This window comes from Eretmochelys imbricata, chromosome 7 (genome assembly GCF_965152235.1).
Source record: "Eretmochelys imbricata isolate rEreImb1 chromosome 7, rEreImb1.hap1, whole genome shotgun sequence".
Lineage (NCBI taxonomy): Eukaryota > Metazoa > Chordata > Testudines > Cheloniidae > Eretmochelys > Eretmochelys imbricata.
In genome coordinates this window covers 96825580-96852227 of record NC_135578.1, presented here as the reverse complement: position 1 = coordinate 96852227, position 26648 = coordinate 96825580, and the positions used below count along the sequence as shown (strand labels likewise).

Here is a 26648-nt window from a genome sequence, read left to right as displayed (position 1 = left end):
TTCTTCTGAGGAAGAAGCATAGAGAACCTCTTCCCTTGCATTGCCTACAGGGAAGACTGTCTCCGGCACTTGCCAGTAGAGATGGCTGACCCTTTTATCATGTCCTCTTGGGGTTTAGACCCTTGTATTCCTGTGACTACTGAAACCACTAACTTATGCAGATGCATTTTTATATTACTTTGTCCTCACTGCCCCCTAAACCTTGCCATTGATTCATGTTGTTCAGTGTCAAAATCCTACACTGTGAGCTCCTTAAGAAGAACTGTCTTTGCTTTTGGGTTTGTACATTGGTGCTCTGATTCCTGATTGGGATCCTTAGGCACTATCTCAGTAGAAACACTAATAAATAAATAATCTCTATATTCTCGGGCTGTTAAGGGGCATCCCCACCTGTGATATAATTTAGAGCAGCTTCAGAGACCCATCCATATGGTACCAGATCACTGGCTTGAAATGGGGAACAGAGCAGGCCAACTTGGAAAGAGTAACATAACTAATAAATAATCATAATGGTGATGAATAAAGATGAGTTAGAGACTGGGCATCTGATCATCTTTTTTAGAGGTATATGACTGATTATTAGGGTTCCTCTATATGCTACTATTCCGTGGTCATGACATACCAATTTCATTTGCTCATGTGTTTTTGTAAATTCTGTATTTGCAGTTACTAATGTGTGTATATGAGATTTGCTGTTTCTTTTTGCATATTGTGTTAGAGCTCGAACTGGTATAAACTGACGTAGCTGCAGAGCCTCAAAGGAACTATGCCAAGTCACAACAGTTGAGGATCTGATCCATAGAATTTGGTGATTGTGTCAAGCTATTTTCCCCAGTATTTTACATAGTTAATGATTTTAAGCAATTAAATCATAAGTGTGTGACACACATAAGACATCCCGGTGCCACTTGCTAAAAATATTTGGGAAAAACAGATATTCTTCTTGAGGAATAGAGTCTGCCACCCTTATTCCTGCTGAGTAGTAGCCTTACTTGCCAGGTAGCCGCAATGGGTGCAGGAGTATATTACTCAAGAAGTAAGATGCAACTTAGTGTGAGTAAGGGAGCAGAACTTGACCCTTAATTAGTATGTGCTGGTTTGGTGTTGAAAATATAACTTTTTGTATGCTTTTATTACAAAATCAGTAAAAACCCCTTACTGAAAAAAATGTGTACAGTACAGTGGAAAATGACTAAGGAAATTATGATGAATACTACAGGCAACTGGTCTGATGTCGCTTCAGTTTTAGGGAATGTAAGTTAGCAGAGTAGCTTAGATTTGGACAATTTTACACTGCAGTATCGTTGCCACATTTTACGCCTGCTCTGGCATTCCACCTAATGTTGTCAGGTCTGCCCTCTCTCAAGCAGAGGGAAGTAAGAAAGGAGGCTCCACTCTGTTGTGCTTCCAGCAGAGAGAGACATGAGGAAGATCACCCCTCCCTCAGTAACAAAGGGATTGTTTCATTTTTACAAGGCTGTTTGGCAGACAGGGATTCCAGCCACAGCCTCATCTTCCCCCACAGAACAGGGGTGATCAGAGGTGTGTTTCTGTGTTGCTGTTGGCTGTGTCAGAAGGAGAAATCCTGCTGCTCCTGTAGTTGGGCTTTATTGCAGACGTGGTTACAGTAACAGCTGCCATGAGAGGAAGACTACATTACCTGTCAGAGATCTCCCTGCTTGGACTTGTTCCCACTTCCCATGCACAGCACTGAACTTTCCTCTAGCCAAAACTTTTACTTCCTAGACTTCATTTGGAAAGGAAGATTCATGGAGCTTTTGTTTAAACGACTGTTGGGGATGGCAAATTCCTCCTTTTAACCTGAATATCTACCCCTTACACAGTCAAATACTATCTGAGATCCTTCCCTTCTCTGGCGAGGGAGAGAAAGAAATGGATGTGTTCAGAGCACCTGAAAATGAGTCTCTGCTCTCTGATTCCACTGCAAGCTCCACACCTTGGGATCCCTTCCACCACCCCCTGGAAATCATCCATCCCTGGAACTTCCAGCTTCTAGCTGCATTAATGTTCTTGGTGACATCTCTGTCGCTCTCTGAGAATTTTGCTGTCATACTGGTGACTTTTAAGTTCAAACAGTTGAGGCAACCTGTCAATTATGTCATAGTAAACCTGGCTATAGCTGATTTTCTGGTCTCATTGATTGGTGGCACGATCAGTTTTTTTACCAATATAAAAGGCTATTTTTATATGGGACATTGGGCTTGTGTACTGGAGGGATTTGCCATCACATTCTTTGGTAAGCTTAACTTTGTTTATATTTTCATATTCATTTGTCTTAATATGAAGCCTTAAGAAAAGAAGTTTCCCTCAGGCTGAGGTCTGTGTTGTGTAGGTTTAGAATCAAACAGGAACATCAAAGTGGTTGTGTACACTGCAACTTTATAAAGTCACTGACTTTACATGCAAATAATTTCACTGGCTCTTTCCAATAAATTATGTTCTGTAGCTGCTGTGGCTTCTGAGTTCATGTTGCTCATTAAATGTCTTTATCTTTAACATATGTTTGGTTATATTTTTCTGTAAAACAATGGTAGTAAAATATTTTAACAACAATATTTAACAATTTTCATGGTGTGTATGTGTGAGAGAGAGTGAGAGCAAGCATGCACCTGCTGTTCACAAAGTATGAAAAAATGTTTTGATAGTAAAACTCCTCTTATTTTATGAGGATCTTCCTATAGTTTGGGCAGGATTGTGATATTGCTGCAATAGTAATCTCTGACATACTATGCAGTGTTATAAACAAAGATCAGAAACTAATTTCAACATGATCTATTTCAAATCAGTCATTTTTCATGTTCCTTTCTTGTTGTGTTACTTCACTAAATATAAGAAGTATATTAAAAACTGAAAAAGAATAGTAAACCTAGCAAGTTATAGCCTTTCTCCCTACACCCCTTCACCTCCCAGGTCTTCAGCCCAGATAGGAAATTAAAATGAGGCATCCCATACAAAAAATAAATCAATGCCTGCATTCTAACTGGCTTTTTCTCTTTTTGCTGTTTTATAGCTGGGTATCATTTTTCTGAAGTCACATAGCAGTGGTAATCTCCTAACCAGGTCAGCTCTCATACTCAAGGACAGTGCTAGAGAGTGAAGTCAGAAATATTGGTGTGTAGCCGTAACCATCCATACTGATGTATGAGAGCAGCCCGCAGTTAGTGACCCATAAGGAAGGTCCCTTGTCCTCCACTGACAGCTCGTCCATTCTAGAAGTTGCCAGATAGCATAAGAGAGACTGGGAAGAGCTGAACCTGCCAACTTTCTTGGATTATTCTGAAATATTAAGTACCTCAAAGTGTGAAAATTATATAGTCAGGGGATTGTATTTGTTTCTAGCAACCATATTTAGTTGGGGATTGGTCCTACTTTGAGCAGGGGGTTGGACTAGATGACCTCCTGAGGTCCCTTCCAAACCTGATATTCTATGATTCTATTTTGCCAAATAGAGTAAGTCCAAACCACACAAGATCATGTACAAACCCTAAATAGGTAATTAGTACTATTATTTAGCAATTCTGTAATTTTTTTCTTCTTCCTCAAAGTGCTTTACAAAAATTGACTAATTAAACCTTTCCGCATACCTCCCTATGAGGTATTATCACAGATGGGATAATGGGACAAGGAATGTCATGGCAGAGCAAATGTCATTAACTCAGGAGTTGTTGGCTCCAGGTCTTGAGCTCAGATGAGGAGATATCGGAGTACTATGGCCTGCATTACAACTTAAAAAAAAAAAAAATCCATACATCTTTGGGCATAGAGTTCTGCAAATGTAATTGGCAGTGTGCGGGGAGTCAAAAGCTTTTGGGAAGGATTGCTGTGAATGTACAGGGCCAGAGCTGTAGAGTTGTATTTGTGCAAGATTACACTTTAGAGAGGCTCAGTCTTAAGAGACAGTAGTATGAATATAGGAATTTTGAGATGTGTCCTGGAAAGAGATTTGAGGACACAGTGTAGCTGTGTACAGCAGTTCACTACAGACACGCTAGTTTTTTTAAATAGAAGTTGTATACCTCTCTCATTCACTGCTTTATTGTTTGATGAACCCCAAGATCATTACATGGTGTCAGAACGGCTGAATGAGAAAGAAACTGCAGTAATTCTGAGGTTAACTCCTGTGTTTGAAATGAAAGCAGAGGAAAGGGGAAATCAATCTTTTTGCACGTTGTTATGGAAGAAGCACCGAATATTTATAACAACTTTAAAGAAGGTAAAAGCCTGAAATTAAGTAAAATGTTGACTAAACTTGTGGAACATTGCATTCCAGAAAGGAATAAGACATTTAAAGAGAAATTTTTTACCTGCATGCAAAAACCTGATGACACCATAGAGCAATGTGTCACACAATTAAGTAAACTCAGTAAAACCTGTGTCTTTGGCGAGTTCACAGAGTCACTGCTTGGAGACAGAATCATTTGTGGCACTAAAGACAATGTGTTAAGAGAGAGACTGCTCTGTGAAGGAGATTTAACTTGAAAAAAAGCCCTCCAGATATTCAGGGGGCAGAAATTGTGAAAGCACAAACCAAAGAGCTGAATTCATCAGACGGGGTTATCCATGTACTAAGTACAAAAGAATATAGCCAGAAAGGGTCAAATTAAAAAGTGGAACTACCAGCTATGAAAAGCACTGCTAGCAGGGAGACTGGGTACAGGTGGTTATGTGGAAGATTCGGATCTCAGAAAGACCCCAAACATTGTTTTGCCTTTGGGAAACTCTGGCATAAGTGTGAAAAAAATAACCATTTTGCAAAATGCTGCAAATCCCAGAAAAGTCAAGTGCATGTAGCTGAAACCACGGTTGGGGAGTTTCACACAGACGTGCCTGGATCAAGCAGAACTGATGAGATGGACTGGATGCTGCCAACTGAAAGTGAATGAAGCAATTATTCCACTCAGACTGGACAAGGGAGCTCAGGTTAATAGTCTGTCTGAACAAGTTTATGAGGGAATGAAAATAGACCAACAAATATAAATATAATTGGTTATTCTGGAACAAATATACCAGTGAAGAGGAGGAGCATCGCTCACGTCAAATATAAAAGCACCACATACAGGCTCCCGTTCCTTGTAGTACCAAAGCAGGTGACACCAATTTTAGGTCTGGCTGCCTGTGAAAAACTCAATCTGGTAGAATAGGTGCTCTCATTACAAGATCATATTGAACCTGGCTATGAGATACTCATTTGGGAATATCATGATTTGTTTCAAGGATTGGTTGCTTGCAGGGTGACCATACAATCCAGATAAACAAGCTGATCCCTCCAGTTATCCATCCATGTAGAAAGGTGCCATTTCAACTCTGTGATAAATTTAAGGCGGAACTCATAAGAATGGAAGCTATGCACATAATACAAAAAATTGAGGCACCAACAGAATGGGTGAGCTTCCTACTCACTGTGGAGAAAAACAACAGCCAGCTACACATAGGCTTAGATCTGAGAGACCACAACAAAGCTATAAAAGGAGAACATATCAAACTGCCAGCCATTCAGGAGATTATTGCTCAATTTGCGAATGCACAGTATTTCAGTAAATTGGATTCCTCCTCAGAATTTTGGCAGGAACAATTAATGGAAGAAAGCTCAACATTATGCATATTTCATATCTCATTTGGAAGATACAGATTCTTATGCCTACTCTCAGCATAGCTTCAGCACCAGAAGTGTACCACAAAACCATGCCTATGATATATGAACATATGAATGGTCTCAACACGTCAATGGATGATATAATAATCTGGGGTTCAACTAACGAAGAGTGTTATTTCAGGAAGTCTTGGATGCAGCTAGAGTTGCAAACTTGAAACTAAATAGGGAGAGACATGTTTCAGGGGTTCCAGAACTGACTTTTGTTGGAGATACTATTTCCAACAAAGGTGTAAAACCTTACAAGAGGAAGGTTTCAGCCACTGAAATAATGCCATGTCCCCAGTCAAAGAAAGATGTCCAGTGGTTTCTGGGAATGTTAATTATCTTGGAAAATTCATATCTAGAAAAGTAGCAGCTTTGAAGAAACTTCTAGAAAATAAAAATGAATGGTACTGGGGTGCAGAACAGGAGGAATCATAGAGAAGGTTTGAAACAACAACTCATACAAGAGCCAGTGCTGAAGTTCTATGCACCAAGCAGGCCTATTAAAATTTCAGCAGATGCTTCATAGTCTGGATTAGGTGCAGTGATTTTACAGAAACACGATGATTGTTGGCAACCAGCGGCGTACACATCCAAGTCACTGATTGATGTGGAAACCACATATGCCCAGATTGAGAACAAGCTTTTAGGAATATTGTTTGCCCGTGAGAGCTTCAAGCAATATATTTATGGCCAGACAGTGGATGTTGAAACAGACAGGAAGCCTCTCATAGCATTATTTGGCAAACTGCTAAATTACTGTATCTTAAGTAGTCAAAGAATGATGATAAAGCAGCAAGAGTATGATTTGGTTGTGACCTAAACACCCAGCAAATTCATGTTTACTATGATGCACTTTCCTGAGTGGTGACTCTCACTCTGAAGCCAGAGAAGACCCGAGCGATAGAGATGCAAGCCTGTGTAGATCTGATTGTGAAGTCAATTCCTGTAGCTAACAAAAACCTGCGACAAATCAGAGGGGAAGCGATGAAAGATGAATCGTTGGAGATCCTTAATGTGATAATTAAAGGGTGGCTTGAAGAAATATGCAGTTGCTGTCCAAGTATAAGAGACTATTGGTAGAGCCCTGCGCGGATACAAATTTATACTCACAGATGCAGATATCCACAGATATAAATTAATATCCGCGGAACTGCAGAGCTCTCCCGGGAATCACAGCGGTGAAGGGAGCAGAACATGGGGCCACCACTCCCAGGAGTCATTGCTCTGCACTGGCAGCTCCTCCAGCGTGGCTGTACTGACCCCAGCCCCGCTCACCAGCAGCTGTCCCTGGTCACATTAGTGTGTGCAAGCAGACAGGAGACGCAGACAGCAGCAGGGAAGGGACAGGGAAGGGGTACAGCCACACCGGAAGAACTGCTGGCATGGGGCGCTGGCTCCTGGGATCAGTGGCCCCATGTTCTGCTCCTTTCACCACTGCAGTTCCTGGGAGAGCCATACGGTGCTGCGGATACCGATTTATATCCACAGATATCCGCATCCGCGGGTATAAATTTGTATCTGCACAGGGATCTAACTATTGGAACTGCAGATATGAACTTACTGTGATAGACTGAGTGATTTTCAAGGGCCGCAAGGTTGCAATACCAATAAATTTTCAGAAAGAAATGCTACAGAAGATCCACAATAGTCATTTAGGAATTGAGAAGTGCAACCAATGGGCATGAGAGGCAATGTTCCCTCTAATTTTTCCATCCGGTATGGAATAAATTTAGTTATGTGCACCGAGGAAAAGTGTGCATGTGCGCCACCAGCAGAAACAAAAGATCTAGATATAATATATATTTTTAAAAAGTTACCATAGGGATAATTACTCCAGCCAGGACAGGTTAGGCATTTTAGAACTCACTACTCAAAGAACTAAATTTAAGTGCAAGAGAGAAATAAAAATGATGAAATGCATAGACCAGTCAAAAAACTAAAATAACACACTTTGAAAGAATAAAATTACAGAGAATATATGTGCATTGCAGGAACTACCAACTACCAGACTCTGTGTGTGTGTGTGTGTATATAGACAGAGATACACACAGACTCTCTCTCTCTCTGTGTATAGACAGAGACACACACAGTGTGTGTGTGTGTAAGAGAGAGAGGAGAGAGACAGACAGTCAGAGATTGTGTATGCTGGGGACGTCTGTGAGAGACTGTGCGTTGTCTCTTTAAGGTAAAGGCACTCACTCACTGCCCAGTGTTCAGACCTCAGACCCTCTCTTGCTTGGAGTCCTGGGTAAGGCTGTTCTGTCTCCCCTGCTGGGGTACAGGGGCGGGTGTAGGGGAACACCCTGACATCAGCCCCCCTCTCTTCCACTCTGCACAGCCAGCAGGAGGGTCCCAGGAGCAGCAGGGGCTCCAAGGCAGAGGGCAGGAGCAACGTGAAGCAGCAGGGGGAGGGGCACCTGAATATATTCTGGCTCTGTTAATCAACTGCACGGCACTTCAAACATTCCTGGGAGGCCACCCCAGTGCGCAGCTTAGAGGGAACGCAGATGAGAGGTGATGTATTGACTGTGGATCAAGCACGAGATTACTAATGCAGTAGGAAACTGCTTTTTGTGATTGAACTAAAAGCCATGCCTTGAACAGTGCCACAAAGGCCTTATGAGAAAGTAGGCACTGACTTATTTACCAAGCAAATGAAAGAATTATTTAATAGTCACAGATTATTATTCTCTGTACCCAGCACGCTACTGGTAGTAAGTCAGTGATAGTCAGCATGAAGGGAATATTTTCAAGACACGTCATTCCAGATGAAGTCTTTAGAAATAATGGACTGCAATTTTCCAGAGCAGATTTTAGTCAATTTGCCACAAATTGGGATTTTCATCACAAAACATCAAGTTCAAATTACCCCCAATGAAATGGACTTGTGCAAAGATCTATATGGACAGTAAAGAACCTTATGAAAAAAGACTTTTGATAGTGGGGGCATTTGAATAGCTCTTCTTCTGCTCAGCTGTTAATGGGAAGGATCAGATCTAATTTACCAATCTCTGGTAACTTGCTGAAATCTCCAGACAATGAAGATGGAAGATGAAAGAAACATGGAAGATGAAAGAAAATCAGAAGTGGAAGCAGAAATATTTTTAGAAAAAAACCCATGATCTCCCATCTCCTAACCTAGGTAGTAGAGAGTGCCTGAGGAATTATACCTCTAATATTTGGAGCCAAAGGGATACCATTAAAGAACTGCTGCATCCTAGGTCTTACATAGTCCACACAGACTAAGGGGACACATTTTGGACTAATCAAAAGGATCTAAGATTAATTGCAGAAGTTTCCAAAACAGTGAATGTGGATTCTGGCATTTACTAACTGACTGATGGTTTATCATCAAAGGACAAAGGACAAACTGGAAAGCAACAAGAGAATTCAGACACTAATGAAAGGCTGATACTGAGATGATTAGAGAGTGAGATCAAACATCCTGAAAGGCTCATAGAGACTTGCTAACCTGGCTGGAGAAGGGGTTATGACAGTCTGTACCATTATCATTACACTTTTTCTAAAACTATGATAAATTTTGTACAAGGTATGCCTTGTGAGGTTTCATTTGAAAACTCATAATCTGCTGAACATTATTTTCTTGGTAAAATATATGTGGCAACATTTTATGTAAAGTTATAAGATTCTATTTTATAACTTTGCTATAATAGGCTCCAAGTTTAAGACAAGCAGGCCCAAACTAGTTTTTCAGAGACAAAGACACACTAGTGCCCCATCAAATATCAGCATAATCAGATAAACTATTATAGACTATTACCTAGTTAAGCAGCCATTCTGTAGCAGGAAGAAGGGTGTCAGTGAGAACTTTACATATTGACAATGGAACAGCTGGGAGCAGGGCTTAAATTCAGCAGAGCTTCGGTAAATATTTTCAAACCCGCAGGAGCCCCGGTGCTTCCCACGGGGCTGATGCTCTGAGCCCTGGTGCCCCCTCCCCCCACAGGGCTGAAGCCCTGAGCCACAGCTCCCCCCAGCTAAAGCCCCAAGAGACCCCCCCTCCCGGAGTGGAAACCCAGAGCCCCAAATCAGAGAAGACGTGTGGAGCTCCGAGAAATAGTCTCTGAGAATTTAAGTCCTGGCTGGGATCTTCCTTGTAAATTGACTGCCTGTCATGTGAACCCCAGCTGTAGATAATCCTCAAAGAGCAGAGAATGGTATAAGAATGGAGGACACTCACAACACAAATTACATCTCTCCACCATCTCTACTCACAGCAGCTACAATGCTTGAAAGACAAAGGAAACATCGTTTGGGGAAAGGGGTCCTGGCTGGGATGCTTTTCATCCAATACAAACTGCTGTAAGCATATGGTGAGATTAAAACCTTTGCTTTGAATTTATTTAGTTTACTAAATTAGGTATTAGTTTGCATATTATCTTTTAATTTCTTTGTAACCAATTCTGATTTTATACCTCATTACATGTAGTCCCTTAAAATCCTTCTTTCTGTAGTTAATAAACTTCTTTTATTGTTTAACCTAAACCAGTGTGTGTTGGGATTGAAGTGTTCGGGAACCTCCACTTGCGATAACAAATCTGGCCCATATCATGTTCCATTAATGAAATGACAGACATTCTCTGATCTTGTATTGTCCAGAAGGAGAGAGCTGGGCAGAACAGGATGCACATTTCTGGGGACAAGTCTGGGACTGGGAGTTTGCTGGTGTTGCTCTACATGTAATTCATGAGTGGCTGGTCAGAGCATTCATTTAATTTAGCTGGGAGTGATTTTGCATGCTAGAGGCTGTGTGTGAGCAGGACCAGGAGTGGTTTGTTCTCACAGCAAAGCAGTGTAAAAAGCACTCCAGGTTGGACACTTAAGGGGACACAGCTGTTCAGCATTCCAGATTGTACCCTGGGTAATGTCACAGGGGTATTTGAGGAAAGTGAGTGATAAAGAGTTATGTCAGAGTGATATGCAGGTAACCCTTCCTCTCTAGATAGTTGATACATTTTGTACATGGATTATAGTTTATGGAAACATATTAGTTGGGTCAAATTTAATGTATGAGTTATTAGATAGTTCTTCTATATACAAGAAATAAGAGCTAATTTTCTTTTAGGAGGGAAGATGTAGAAATAAGTTTGTGCAACTATAATTTAGAGAAGCTCCCTCATGAGGGACAGTATTATGAAATAGGAATTCTGAGCTGTGCCCTGGAAGCAGATGGCCTGAGAACACAGTGCAGCACTGTACAGCAGTTCATCACAGACACTCTCTAGTTTTGTTAATAAAGGTTTCATTCCTTTCTTATTCACTGGTTTGTGACTTAATGAATCCCAAGGTCACTACAAGACCCTCAGCCCCACCAAGACTGGTTTAACTGGTAAGCCTGGGGGGAAGCTCTGCATGGTCTAGGTCTCCCATGACAGCTCCTACTCTCACTACTCTGGCTCCTTGGTGCATGACGTACACATCTGGGGGGAAAGGAGTATCTACGATCCATGGGTAGCAGAATGGTTCCTTGAGGCGGCAGACAGCTGAGTGTAAGACAGAGTTGCATGACAGTTTGAGTTACAAATGGGCTAAATCTGTTTCAGACTTTTGAAAAGTCAGCTTTTTAAGATAGATCTTACCCAATTATTATTACAAGCCACACATGGCTTCCCTTGCATTCTGATAAGAAAAATCTTTCTGTGGCACACAAGGAACAAGAGGAGAAATCCGATGCAATTAAAACAATCCACCCTTTGAGTTGCGTTTCTAAATCCGTGTACAGCAGGCCAAAGCTGTAGTCCAGTCTAAGAGCTTTTGCACACTCAAAATGAAACTCAAATATGGGGTAATTCTTTTACACATCCAACCTCTGCTTGAACTAATAGCAAGGGCTTGTGATGTAGGATGGAGTTTGCTTTTTGATCTACTACTAAGATGGTATTGTAATGTCCTCTTTTTGACCAAGATGCACATTTTCATTACAGGAATCGTTGGTCTCTGGTCTCTTGCTCTGCTGGCTTTTGAGAGGTACATTGTGATCTGTCGCCCACTGGGAAATATGCGCCTGAGGGGGAAGCATGCAGCCCTGGGCATTATCTTCGTCTGGATCTTTTCCTTTATCTGGACCATCCCTCCTACCATGGGCTGGAGCAGCTACACCACCAGCAAGATTGGAACTACCTGTGAGCCCAACTGGTAAGGTAACTCCCATAGAACATCAGTGAGAAAACAAAACCAGAGGCTACACTAACTTGGGGCTTGGTTACACTTGCGAGTTACAGCGCAATAAAGCAGCCCCAGGCACCCTAGCTCACTCCACATCCACACTGGCAAGGCATGTAGAGCGCTCTGACTCTGCAGCTACAGCGCTGCTGGTACTCTACCTCAGCGAGAAGATTAACGCTTGCTGCGTAGTGGCTGAAACGCCAGGACGTCAGTGGGAGCGAGATGTTGCATTACTGCGCCCTGATCAGCCTGTGGAAATGTCCCATAATCCCCTTAAGTCAAGTAGCTACTCTTCTTATTGTTTTGAACTCACCCTTTGAAATGTGGATATGCCCTTTGAAAGCTCCGTTTCTGACAACCATCTCCGAGACAAAGCAAGCCATTACTGTGGAATGCTGTGTGAGGGAGAGAGGTGGAGAGGAGCGGGAGGTCTGCTGCTGTCTGAACTTACAAGACAGCATGCGGACATGCTTTAAGCCCCCCAAAAACCCACTCTCTCTCCCACCACATACACACAACACACTCCCTGTCACACTCCACCCCACTCACCACCCCCCCATTTGAAAAGCACATTGCAGTCAATTGCATGCTGGGATAGCTGCCCATAAGACACCGCTCCCAATGCCACTGCAGGTGCCACAAATGCGGCCACGCCAGTGCACTTGAAGTGGTCAGTGTGGACAGACTGCAGCGCTTTCCTTACTGCGCTCTGTGAAGGCTGGTTTAACTCAAAGCGCTCTACATCTGCAAGTGTAGCCATAACCTTAGAGTCTGAAAGTACACACAATAGATTGTGTGCCCATTTATGTGCATCTCATTTGTGCTCACACAAACTCCAATATGTGCGCAAGCCCTCATTTGTGCATGCAGAGAGGTATTTGCCCACAATATTCATAGAAATGTTTATGTACCAGCAAAAGAGCATTATATGTAATGTGTACCCTTTGAAAATTAGACCAGAATATCCAACAGGTAGGTGGCTTGAGCCACCTATAATAAAATGTTACATTTCTATACATCCCTGCATTTCAAAGGGTCACAAAATGTTTTATAATTAAATTCTGTTTATAAAATATATCTGTATGTGAGAGATACTGATACTCAGTGTCTTGTTGTTAGACTATACTGATCTCTGAAAGCATCAGCCTTCTTACAGCACAACATATAAGGTTTGCTTTCTAATCAAGTAAAGACACACACACAAAGCACTCCTGATATCACTGGAGAACATGAAAGGATTCTTTTCCTCTCCACAAAACAAACTGAAGAAGTAATAATGTAATATTAAAATTATAATACATTTTGTGTTTTATACAGGTATTCAGGAGCCTATAATGATCATACCTACATTATTACATTCTTCACCACCTGTTTCATACTGCCATTACTTGTGATTTTGGTATCCTATGGAAAATTGATGAGGAAACTAAGAAAGGTAGGTACAAACACTACAAAGTAAACAAACAAAAAGGCATAATTACACAGTTGTTTGGAATTTTCAGCACATAAGCACTGTCCAAGACCACCAAACTGTGAGCAGATCGAATTTCCAGACAGAGTGTATAGTCAGCAGATTTATCATGGCTTGTTAAATACCCATTCTTCCACAGAGAAATTCATACAGATTAGCAATCACTCTTCAAAAGTCTGACGTTTGACTCATTTATCAGTACATCCTGTAAGTTAAATATCAGAGGAGTGAAAGAACATGCTATACTGTGAAAACAAACAAAGAAACGGAACAAGCCAATAAAGTTTATTTACAGTTTTACTTCAAATCAGTGGAGTTTCTTCAGATTTAAACCAGAGTAAGTCAGTATCTACTCAAAATTTCCAGGTTTTGGAAATGTTAAGAGCTGTGTTGTGGAATATGACAGTAATGCTTAAAAACAGCACTACTTAACACTCTGACACAAGATATTTACATGAGCTCGTAGAAACTGTAAATTACAGAATACTGTGTGGCACATATCATGGAAGGCAATAAACTGAATCCAGAAGGTTTTCCAGGGACACTGGGACCTGAAAAGGATAATAGGCTTAAAAAATGTTTTTGTCTGTGACTTAAAAACTATGCCAACTTTCTCAAAATAGTACACATACAAAAAAGGAATGCTCACAAATTTGCTTAAAGTGTGTTAATAAGCTACTCACTATGTTTTCCACCTAGGAAGAGAATATTACCACCTTTGTTTTACTAATAATGCAGCGCCATCATAATCCTTCATCTAAGATTTAACGAAAGCAGGCTACATTGTACTGGGATTTTTTATTTAGGGTTTGAATATTTAAATGTCTGCTTTTATTTATTCTGCATGTCAAAACAGGTCTGGTGTGTAAAATAAGACAGAAGAGAAAAGTTAAGGAAATGAGTATCTGAGCTTTCATCCCAAAGACAAGTTCTAATTGTCTACTGGGATAAGCTGGATAGGAAACTACATGTTGTGGGTGAAATCCTAGCTCTATTGAAGTCAATGGGAGTTTTTCCATTGACTTCAGTGGGGCCAGGACTTCATCCTGTAAATATCCAGGGGAGGCTAGCTGAAATAGCTGCACAAAGATTCACGTAGGTCTTAAAACAAAAAGCGTTCTCAAACTTGGGTGTTAACTGCAGAAGAACTTGTGCTTCTACTGTGCACAGCCACTCTGATGTGGAGCTGGACCCCTTCAGCAAAAGAGAGAAGTAAATTGCAATGTAGTGGAACCCACAAAGCATTTATGCCTGTGTTGACTTCAGAACAACCCAAAGTCTCTAAACATTGGTGATAAAGGTGATGAATCTCTATTTCCAAAATCCATTACTCGTGGTTCCCCAAACAGTTTTTTTGTGCGGCTGCACCAATGGGGCTGCCTTCCTTGGTGTAGTCAAAGCTGATTGCAGGACCAAGAGAATTTTTTTTTTTTTTTGACATCCAGAAAAGAAAATTAAAATGTGGAGAGAAAGACGGGTTTCCTTCAGCACATGCAGCAGCTTTGATCAGCTGCTCTTCCGCGGGAGATGGTCACTCAGACAGGCCTTTCTCCATAGAAAAGGGGTTTTCCTGTAGACTCCAGAAGCCAAAAAGAGAAAAGGAAAAGAGGATATAAGATGGAAAAGGAAAATGACTTATTAACGAAGGGATGATAACAGGAACCTAAGACTCACATTACAGGTGCTGTTCAGGATTTAGCCGAAACTAGTGATGTTCCCTCTCTCTGGCTTGGTTTAGTCAGGAAATCTTTCACTATCAGGACAACGAAGACCCAACAGCGTCATGGTGGATTCCGGGGTTCAGGAATTATCTTCAAACAAGCAATGTCCAAATCTGTGACTTTACTAGGAGCGTTCAAGACCCCTTAGTGTAGTTCTTTTAGTGAAGCCATTCAGTTTGTACTAATCTTTGTCCACAACTTTTGCCAACACTTTTATATATGGGACTGAGTTGGGGTTTCATTACTTTTGACAGGGTAAAGTACAGGCCTCTGCACAACAGTATGTTGATACTGGTTTCTTGCGTACGGAGCTCTGTAATTGCCATTAGATTGTATTAAATACAGCTATTCAATACAGTAGAGAGGGACGCAAGCCTCAAAATTGGGGTCCTGAATATTCCTAAATGCAGGTGTTTGCAGCTAGTGATTTTGTCTGGGGCCATCTCTGTTTGGAAACATGCTGCTCTGGGGTCTCATCAGTTTCTTTCCAAACAGAGCCACTCACCGCAGAACTCCCATCTCTCAATATTCATGTCTCTACGGATCCAACAGAAGGTTTAAAAAACCAGTTTGAAAGTTACTAAAGGACTGAACAATTTAAGGAAAGTTTTTAATTAGTGATTCACAACAGAGATAAAGACCTTATGCTTCATTCCTTCATTTGTCATATAAAGCATCACTTCAGCGCTCCTTATCAATTAATTGGTCCTGGGTTTAGGAGGAATACATTGTCATCTGTGACAAGCCAGAATTAGAAGGGACAGGCTAATATGAGACAAGTAGAGATGGAGCAGAGTCAAAATACTATCCAAACACAGTACCAGAAAAATACATCCTAGCTGTCATTTACACACGGGCACACAGTATGGAATAACCCACAACAGCTCCATTAGGATTAATGGGAAGGAGTGCGTGTGTGGAAACAGAGTTTATAGCTCCTGTCAAGACTGCATCTCTGTTTAGATACTTTGCATCATATGCTCATCTGTGGCTGAGAAACACTTTGCATAGCTGAAGGGAGAATGAGGCAAAAAGGCATCACTTTTGTATTTTCCGAGTCCTGGAGACACTGCACTGAGCTAGTTTGCTGGCCCAGGTTAGAGTACCCTTTGGCCTTCAGCCTGCTCTCATCTGTGACAGCTGCCAAGAGCTCAAAGGGGACATTCTGGCAGCTAGGGATTGCAGAGGAACACCTCAATCATGCCATCGAAGGCAGTTCTATGCCATCTGAAAAACTTACTTAGGTGAGAACCTCTGAGAACTGGATCTGCTGGGTTTATCATCAGTGTGTGCCAGTAGAACAGTACACAACAGCTGGAGCATGGCCCAGAATCCAGGCCTCTATTTATATATTGCAATACATCCCAAAAGTTCAAAAAATCATGAGATTGGCCCCAAAATCAAAAGATTAAAAAAAAAATTTGAATCATGTTTTCAATCCTTCTTCTGTTTTCTGAACTTCCCTGTGCCTGCCCTTTAATGTGTGTGGGATAACCCAGTGTTGCCAACTTTCACAAATTTAGAATCAGAGAGGTGATTTTGCCCCCTCCCCCCAGTTGGAACTCTCACTGCAGTCCCCAACTGAGTTTGGGGCCACACTGTGCGACTTGCTGTACAAACACAGAGTAAGGGAAAGTCATGAAGAATTTACAACCTAGTGCAAAATGTAGGGGTGAGTTAGTGGTGTGGGAGCTGGAATTGGGATTCGCTAAACGTATCGCATACAGGGGTCATCCAGCTTCCCTTAGATTGAAACAAGATCTAATCCCTGTTGAGCTAAGCAAGATACAAATGGGTGACCTACAAGTGAAAGGCTCTGGAGCTCATTAGCAATACCCTGAGGCACCCCTTAAACACTGAAGTTACACATTCAAGAATGGGGCTGACTTTCTGGAAGGATAAGTTCATTTGAAATCAAGTTCTGACATTTTATGGAGTTTACAGGCAGGATCTTCTGCTTTCTGGGAACACAGGCAAGATCTTCCACACATGTGTAGCTTAACCAAACTAAACAGCAACAAGGTACTCTTGTTCTTAAGAGTGTTCACTCTTGATCAGGAGTAACTCCAGGTGTAGCCAAGCCCTTGACAGTCTTGAATACATTCTGAATCTGCCACACGGTTCTTAAAAGGACAGCTCCCACTAACCAAAACAAAAACACTAAACATACGATCATGAAACCAACGTTAACACAACATCCAAATTCACTTCTAAATACATCCCGCAAGTCACTCCTTGGACTAACTATTACACAGACGTGTATAAATTTTTCACCTCCACACATACATCATCATCATTTGAACCCACAACTGTCAGCAACTTAGCACCAAGCTCACCCACTTGAGTTACAGGAATAATTAATAGATGGAGAGTATGATATTTTCATCTGGGTGGGCTATGCCATATATGGAAAAACACCACACATATAGAGAGTGGGTTATACAAGTATTTGAGAGACAGCAGTGGAATACTGAGAGAGCAGGCTTTGGCTCTCCTCTTCCCTTTATAGCTAATACTGCTCCTCTTATCTGTGGGCTACAGGATTCACCCTTCCTCCTGTTCTCGCTCCTAGCACTTGTTCATCTGTTTTCTCTACCTCTCTCTCACCCCATTTCTCTGAGCATCCGCCTCTCCACTTTTTCCTGCATCTGCTTTCTCTGTCCCTTTCTACCCGTTCCTTTTTTTCAGTTCACAGAAATGTTGGGGAGTGTAACAGGGAAATGGGATGGAGAAAGGAAGAGAAGAATTGACATGAAGGGAGATGTGATTTAGGATCACTGTCAGAGTTGTTGATGGAGTTGGTTTGTGAAAGGACTGCCACTGCATGGAGAGAGTGTGTGTGCCTTGCACATTGTGTCACAAGCATCACCAGACCATTACACAGCCAGTTAAACATATTGTATTTGCCCTCTGCTCCTATTCTCCCTTGCAAGAATCACCACATGAAAAAATAGGACTGGCTTCTCCAACCTGCACCTTAGGGGTAGGTTCCCAGAGCTCAGGGCTCTTTTTTATTGGCTTCTTCCCCACACAGCTTGTTCTGCAGTGTAAGCATGACCACCTATGCTCCAGGAAGTACAGACTTCTCTTGGTTGGCATCACCTGATGATGCTGTCACATGACACACTATGCGATACCTGTCTGCTGAACTCAAACCCGTCATGATTCAAAGAAGGACTTCGGAAATGCATTTGCAAATATCCCCAAAGTGTTTGTCTTGTCCTCGTAGACACCATAGTCATAATGTATTAGCTCTGCCTTGGAATCAGGCGAACAATTTTTGGTACTGGAGATGAGCCTTGCTTGCAAAGTTTGGAGGATGGTTGGATCCTTCCCAAAATTTAGCAGTGCTTGGAACTGAGGTTTTGGGATGAGTCCCTCTCTATTTTGTATATTAGGAAATAATTAAAAGGAGACTTTGAAAACTGCTGAGTACAGCGTAAGAAAAATGCCAAATATCTTTGAGCTCCTGTGGGCTGGCTTGTATGCAGCTGAGACATCTTAACTGTGTGTGGACAGCTGGTAGACCTTTGTGGAGCCTACAAAACATGTTACAGGTTCATTTTCTTTTGGTTTTGTGCTGAACTCCATTCTCTGTCTGGTTAGTCAGTACATTTAACAAATACAGTTCTTGTAATGCAGCTAGACTTTCCATTCTGAACATACAGTTAATCTTTCAGAGGAAGACTCAATCCTTGAAAAACAAACAAAACAAGTCCCGCCCGCATCTCTACAGAGAAAAAAATCAGTACATCTCCCAAAACAAAATCTTCTCTGAAGGCTTGACTACTTAACCTTATTTAATTTGGCCTTACAGATCCGATCTGGCTAGAAAACAAACTCCTTCAGTAAATATATGACAATATATGACTATTTCATTTAGGGATTTAGGTTTTCAGTTTAAAACTAAAAATAGCTGATAAAACAACATTGATTGTAACTGTTTTAGAATCTGCTTTTTAAAGAAATAAACTACTGAAAACAACTACCAAATAGAAAGAGGCAAGGTTCCTCACTAGGCACTCTGCTGATTTCACCCCTTATTACATCCAGTTCTTACTCTCTGTAGTTCACTTCTTGGTAATGTATAATAACAATGCAGAAGCTCAGTGTATGGGTGTATAGGTGTGGTTACACACAGCTTACAGCACACAATGCAAACAATAAATGATCGCTTTTATGATTATTTGTAAAAGCGCTACATCTTTCTAATTACCCAAATGATATTTGCTCAGATGCAGGCTGTCACAGTTCAAATAAAACCATAAAAATTGATTTCTCTAGGAAGTTATAAGGCATTAAAATAACCAAAATAAACAGAAACGAGTAAAAATAGGAACTGAGAACTGGAATTCCTAATTCCTTCTAGAAATCCGACTTGTTTGGGAAGCGGTGCAGGAATTTAAATAACTTAATCCTTTCATCATCTGTTTCAAATGTGTATATTACTCTCCTTCACCACCTTTCCTAAACCGTTACTATTGGTTAAAATACTCTAGTGTTCTTCTTCAGAGGTGACTGTATTTCAGATATGGGTGAAGTGATTCCTAGGTATGTGTAACCCATGCTGCTGGGTGTTGCACTTTGTCCCCCTTTAGTGGCACCCAGACCAGCCAGAGATTGATGAGCCCGCTATAGCCTTGGCTAAGAGACATGTGTCTTTTAGTTCATACAGTAGAGGCTCTTGCGTTAAGTTCCAGAGGTCCCAGATTTTATCCCTGCTGACAATGACCGTTGTCTGTCAGTGTTACATAGGTACATATGAAAAGCACCATATAAATGTCATGGGCTGTTCGGGGCAGGGCCTGTCTTTTTGTTCTGTGTTGTACAGTTCTTAACACTGGTCCATGACTGGGGCTCCTACTAGCACAACATACATAAATAATTATTTGAGATGTATCATCATTACCATTAAGTACTCTTAATTGCTATAGTTTTAACTCACCTCACTCTTTGTTTCTATGCTTGACTGCAAACAGCCATCATTTCAAACATATCATAGAATGCCTCTATTCCTGCTAACTCTGGGGTTCCAAATTCACTACTGCACATCCACCAATGTGATTTATGCCATCACGTGCCAGCAATGCCCCTCTGCCATGTACATTGGTCAAACTGGACAGTCTCTACGTAAAAGAATAAATGGACACAAATCAGATGTCAAGAATTATAACATTCATAAACCAGTCGGAGAACACTTCAATCTCTCTGGTCACGCAATCACAGACATGAAGGTCGCTATCTTAAAACAAAAAAACTTCAAATCCAGACTCCAGCGAGAAACTGCTGAATTGGAATTCATTTGCAAATTGGATACTATTAATTTAGGCTTAAATAGAGACTGGGAGTGGCTAAGTCATTATGCAAGGTAGCCTATTTCCTCTTGTTTTTTCCTACCCCCCCCCCCCAGATGTTCTGGTTTAACTTGGATTTAAACTTGGAGAGTGGTCAGTTTGGATGAGCTATTACCAGCAGGAGAGTGAGTTTGTGTGTGTATGGGGGTGGGTTTTTGGAGGGGGGTGAGGGAGTGAGAGAACCTGGATTTGTGCAGGAAATGGCCTAACTTCATTATCATGCACATTGTGTAAAGAGTTGTCACTTTGGATGGGCTATCACCAGCAGGAGAGTGAATTTGTGTGGGGGGGTGGAGGGTGAGAAAACCTGGATTTGTGCTGGAAATGGCCTAACCTGAACATTACTTTAGATAAGCTATTACCAGCAGGACAGTGGGGTGGGAGGAGGTATTGTTTCATATTCTCTGTGTATATATAAAGTCTGCTGCAGTTTCCACGGTATGCATCTGATGAAGTGAGCTGTAGCTCACGAAAGCTCATGCTCAAATAAATTGGTTAGTCTCTAAGGTGCCACAAGTACTCCTTTTCTTACTACTGAGTTAGTCAACTTTAGGACTAAATAATTTGGAATCTTATGCAAAATCATAATGCCACAGAGCCTCTTTTTTAAAAAAGGAAAATACATTATTGTAATCAAGCAATCAGTTTCAGGTATGCATTCCAATGAAAGGGGTAACAGCAATAAACCAATCTCTTTTCATACTAGATTTTATAAGCAAAACAAAACAAAATCATCCCTGCTAAATCAAGAGCAAATGCAATCAAATCAGGTGGAAAAACATATAGTGCAAAATTTAAAGCATTCCCCATTGGGAGTTAGGTGCCTAGGTGCTTTTAAAAATGCCATTAGGTGCCATCTCCACCTTTTGGAGCCTAAATACTTTTAAAACTCTGCCCCTAAAATGCCACAGGAACAGTGGAAAATGTAGGGTTGTAACCCTTCAGCTGAATCTACTTTGTCACGTGCTATCATTTCCCTTTCCTCAGGTTGCCCAGCATGAGAATATCCCTCAACATCCTATGTCAAATAAATACCTCTAAGCTTCCCAAGTGCTCTTTGCAGGAAGACAAGTTACCACATATGCGGTCCTAATCCTGCTGTGCTCAATTCACAGTGCTTCTTCCCTACTCTCTGGTGGTGAAGGGCATGCAGCAGCAGAGTGTCTGATATACACTTCTGGCATCTCTGCTCCTTGTGCTCTAATGATCACTCCTGGTGACTAGGTAGGCATATGTACAACTACAATAAGGATAATTCCTGTTAACATTACTATCACACTTCTATCTGTCTCCAAAGCACTCTGAACAATTAGCACCATAATCAGGTGCTGCATATCTGTTATTTGACTCACCATGATCTCTTTTTTTTCCAGGTGCAAGCTAAACAGGGCGCAAGTCAGGCTTAAACTGGTTTAAGTGCCCATGTGCAAAGTTGCACTGGTTTAACTAATTCAGTTTAACATCAGACCTTTAGTTAAACTTGCACAACTTCTGTGTTTAGACCTATAGGCAGGATCAGGATCATAAAATCAAGGAAAAAGAAGTCTGAAATTGACGAAGCTGGTGAAGGAACTCATAGGGAGAGGTGCTTGGTTGGACTGATAGACAAAGAAGATGATTTTGTAGACGAGATCATAGCTTTAAGACAGGGGTGGGCAAACAACAGGGTTGCAAAATGGTATGGAGGGCTGGGTAGGGAAGACTGTGCCTCCTCAAACAGCCTGGCCCCCACTCCCTATCTGCCGCCTCTCACTTCCTGACCCCTGACTGCCCCCCCGGCCCATCCAACCCCCACCCTGGGACCCCACCCACTATCCAACCCTCCCTGTTCCCTGTCCCCTGACAGAACCCCCAACCCGTCCCCGCTTCTTGTGCCCTGACCCCGCCCTCCCAGGACCCCCGCCCCTAACTGCCTTCCCAGGACCTCTCCCCTGCTCCCTATCCACACCCGGCCCCCTGAATTCTGAATAGAGGGCCAAATCTTGTGCACTTTGCACATGACTAAAGTCAATAGGATTACGTATTTCACTGGGATTGTGTCTGAGTAAGGCAGGAAGTATTTGGCTGTGAGATTGTAAAATAAAGAATTAGTGCTACTCCTTTGTAATCAAAGATATTGTCCTTTAAAACCCCCAAACTTTAATAATGATACCACTTGTAATTCACATAAGTCCTCAGTGAACCTCACATGCTATGATCTAGTCACAGCAACCTTACAGGTTGTCTTCAAAAAAGCAGCTAGTTTTCTTACTAGATTTACAGATCCGTGTCTTTGTTTCTTATAGTTAACTAATATATGCTAGCTTGCATACATATATATTATACTGATAATACTACCCACCATATATAGTCCAAGCATTTAAGTCTACACATTATTAAAGCAGTTATTTAGCCCAAATTGGCCTGTATCTTTGTTATAATCCTGTTCACTTAGGCTAAGAATCCCATAACAACTTGCATGAGCTGAAGCAAGCCTTGGCTTGAGTAGATAGGAAAACTGTCAGTATCAGGACATATGATTATTTCCTCATGGCAACAGGAAAGGAGTTACCCACACAAACCTATGAGATGTTTTGAGGCCCCTTGGTACCTGGAATGCATGTGCTCAGAACAAAGATAAGGGTACATCATGACCTGAATGCAGGGGTTCAGACCAAAAGATAAAGGGGTACCCCCATGGTACCAGAAACAAACAAGGTAAAAAGCTGTTTAATTGAATCTAGTTTCAGGTGATGTATATGGTACCTTTTACTGGTAAACAGGTAGGGTATAAAAAGATGGCTTTGGGGATGTAACTTCAGGGAGCACATCTTGTGCATAAGGGGAATGTAACGTCACTGCATGGGACTGATCTTCTGAGACTGCTATCGTGTAGATCCTTTTTCCTGTACTATATTAATAAACCTGACTGACACAGATTATTTCCTCTGTTGAGTATATTTCATAACAAAATAACAAACCAAAGTGTGGTCAAGCAACTGACTATATAATTCATCAATATTATTTTCTACCAAATTTTCTGGAACCTTATATGTTTTTCTTTAAAGGTGTCAGATACTCAAGGCAGATTGGGGACTACAAGGAAACCTGAAAGACAAGTCGCTCGAATGGTTATTATTATGATCCTTGCATTTCTATTCTGCTGGTCTCCATATGCAGCCTTTTCCATTCTTGTCACCGCATGGCCTTCCATTGAGCTGGAGCCTCGTCTGGCCGCAATTCCAGCTTTCTTTTCCAAAACAGCTACAGTTTATAATCCGATTATTTATGTCTTTATGAACAAACAGGTACTGTATGCCTTCAATACTCATCTTTTGATATTTTGTTTGACTCATTCCTGAGTGAATGGCATTGTTTCAATAATTAATTATCTACCTACATGTTAATTCATTTAGATAAATATTGCTCCACTTACATTACACATCTTTCCGAATTAAAATAACCCAATATTTATATCCATCTACTGTATATTATGTATTGTAGACTCAAATTTTAGGGCAAGGACCTTGAGGTGGCTGGTCTCTAAGCTTTGCTGCAATATAAATATTAAATAAAATAACAATAATTAGTAATAGTAGTTGTAGAAGTTAGGGTTGGAGAAGAATGGAAAAAAAAGCCTTCCAAATTATTCTGGTTCCTTAATGAAAGTTCAGTTTGCAAGACTCTCCCATTCAATTTTTGTCATTTTCTGGGCATTGCAACATTGGTGGATGTTGTGAGGTGTGTACATGGAGGAGCAATGTTAGGGTGTGTTTGCAGAATTTGTGAGAAGGGGAAATGTATGTGTGTGTTTGTGGAGGAGGGGAAAACGTTGGTGTGCGTGAGATAGCATACATTTTTCAGGGGGGTGGGGTGGGGAGGATTGGCTGCATGGAGCTGAAGGAGGGCTGACAAGGGGAAGAAACCTGACTGCTTTGCTGATAGACACAGTAATAAGAAAGTCAGTGGAAAGGAATGGTTTGTGGGATGAACAGTCGTGGTTCGTGGTATTAAAAATCAGAATGCAGAGTATTATTATAATAAAGAAAAAAGGACTTGAAAGGGAAGTTGTATCTAGGTGAGATAATGAAAGAGCAGCTGATACATTTACTGGCACTCATGACTTTATTTGTTGTGTCAGCTGCAAATCTAAACATTTTATGGTTCCGACAGCTATTTCCACACATTCCCAATCCTGAAACGTTGATTCACGCAAGGATTTCCAAACCTTTTCATGCAAAACACAAACAGCCTCACAGAGATATTTTAAGCTTCATGGTAAGGTTTAAAAAAAAGTTACTCTCCTTTATTTTATAATTCTAGTTCCGGAGGTGTTTCATTCAGCTGTGCGGATGCAGTGACCAAGAGACTGCAACATGCAATATGAACCCAACTTTGGAGAGAGTGGTGATAACCCAGGACAAAGGTGGTGGTGAAATGTTCACAATAGCAGCACGCAACACCATTTCAAACAGGAGAAATGAGGATGAACAGAGGAGCTGCCATTTTTTTACTCAGTTGACAGTTTCAGAAAACAAAGTCTGTCCGATGTAAACAGAACAAGTTTCGAGATAAGAAATGCAGCACTACAGAATGTTCCCTTGTTATCAGCGGTTCATTCAAATGGTTGTCAGCAAGACTGTGAGGGCCCACAATCTGGCAGAAATTTGCTTCTGGGGTTGCTGAGCCACAGAAACACCAAGGGCCTCCAAGCTCTGCAGCTGTAGGTATTCCTTGTATTCAGAGGGCAAAGAATCAGCATGCTATGTGACAGTGGAATGCCCCACTATTAACTGATTCCACACTATCCCTTTTCCAGTCCATCCACCCTCCTGGCTCCTGGGAATGACTTCAGGAGACTCCAGTGAACATATACTGGGACTTGACATGCTAACAGGGAAGTAGGTTCTCATTCAACTGACTGATCATTGGGAATTGGAAGAAAACAAAGGATCCCATGGCTCCAAATTAATAAAGATAAATAAATAATACTTAGTACTTGGCTGACTGGAGCTCAAACAGGTAGAGCTAAGAAGGGATTATGAGCTCTAATAACTTCAAAAAAGAAGAGAATGCAGAGTGCCCTATATTCACTTCTGATCTGTGGTACGGTTCCTTTCCCAAGCCACAACACTCTATGGCAATCAAGAGATGCCTCCAGATTCCCAGCCACTGTTTCATTAATGCAAACCCAGCCAGGGAGACTTCCCGAGAGCCCTTCAAGTCTCTCCTTTCCCCCATATCTTTGCCATACAAGAAAGTCCCTAGAATCCCCTGAGGTGGATTTATAACAGCTGACAATGATTGTGGTGGGGAGAGAGAAGAGGGCTAGGATGTTGCGCAATAAGGGAAATGTCACACCCCACTACTGTGCAAGTGACCTTTCTGAGGAGACCTTCTGTAGCTGGCTGACTTTCCCCTGTAGAAGTCTGCCTGATGCAGAGCTAGGATCCATTACCTTCCAGAGATCACATGGCTTGGGAGGCTGCTGCTATTAATGATCTTTGGGTTTTTTAGTGAATGCCATTTGTAAAAGTCAGCCCCTGGGGTTGAGGAGATTATGGTTAAAAGGCTCAGCTCCAACAAAACTTTAGGCAGACTCTGTGCATCCCTATACCCAAGATGAATTCTTTCCCTTATCCCCTACTTACTTCCCTGGTCCTTCTCGCATGAACAGAGAGCAACAATACCCGAAGTCCAAAGGTGCAAACAATTCAATGTTTATTGGGGTGAACTTCCAGCAAGCATGATTCTAGTTTCCTTCCTTAGTGCCCCCTGCCCAGCTCTGACACCAGAGCCTTACATCTGTGTCCCTGTTCCCATTCCTGCCCTTAGCCAAACACGATTCCAAATGCCCCACTCTGAAACCTGGGTCATGATGTACTTCTCAAACAAGGCAGCATAGCCCCAGGCCAGCAATCAGCTGCACCATCTTCACTGCTCAGCCTAACAAATTTATCTGAGCATAAGCTTTTGTGAGCTACAGCTCACTTCATCGGATGCATTCAGTGGAAAATACAGTGGGGAGATTTTATATATACAGAGAACATAAACAATGGGTGTTACCATACAGACTGTAACTAGAGTGATCAGGAAAGGTGAGCTATTACCTGCAGGACAGCGGGGGTGGGGAGAAACCTTTTGTAGTGATAATCAAGGTGGGCCATTTCCAGCAGTTGATAAGAACAGTGTGTGGGGGGGAATAAACAGGGGAAATAGTTTTACTTTGTGTAATGACACATCCACTCCCACTCTTTATTCAAGCCTAAATTAATTGT

The 26648-nt window shown here is 41.6% G+C and overlaps 1 protein-coding gene across 1 annotated transcript; it reads left to right on the top strand.

Moving 5' to 3' along the window:
• Positions 1 to 1893: 1893 nt before the first annotated feature.
• Positions 1894 to 24924, top strand: LOC144267350 (vertebrate ancient opsin-like). The gene is made up of 5 exons (XM_077821253.1): positions 1894 to 2257; positions 11605 to 11815; positions 13163 to 13280; positions 23439 to 23678; positions 24694 to 24924. Exons 1-5 carry the CDS (start codon positions 1894 to 1896, stop codon positions 24922 to 24924), a joined length of 1164 nt encoding a protein of 387 aa, XP_077677379.1.
• The last annotated feature ends 1724 nt before the right edge of the window (positions 24925 to 26648 follow it).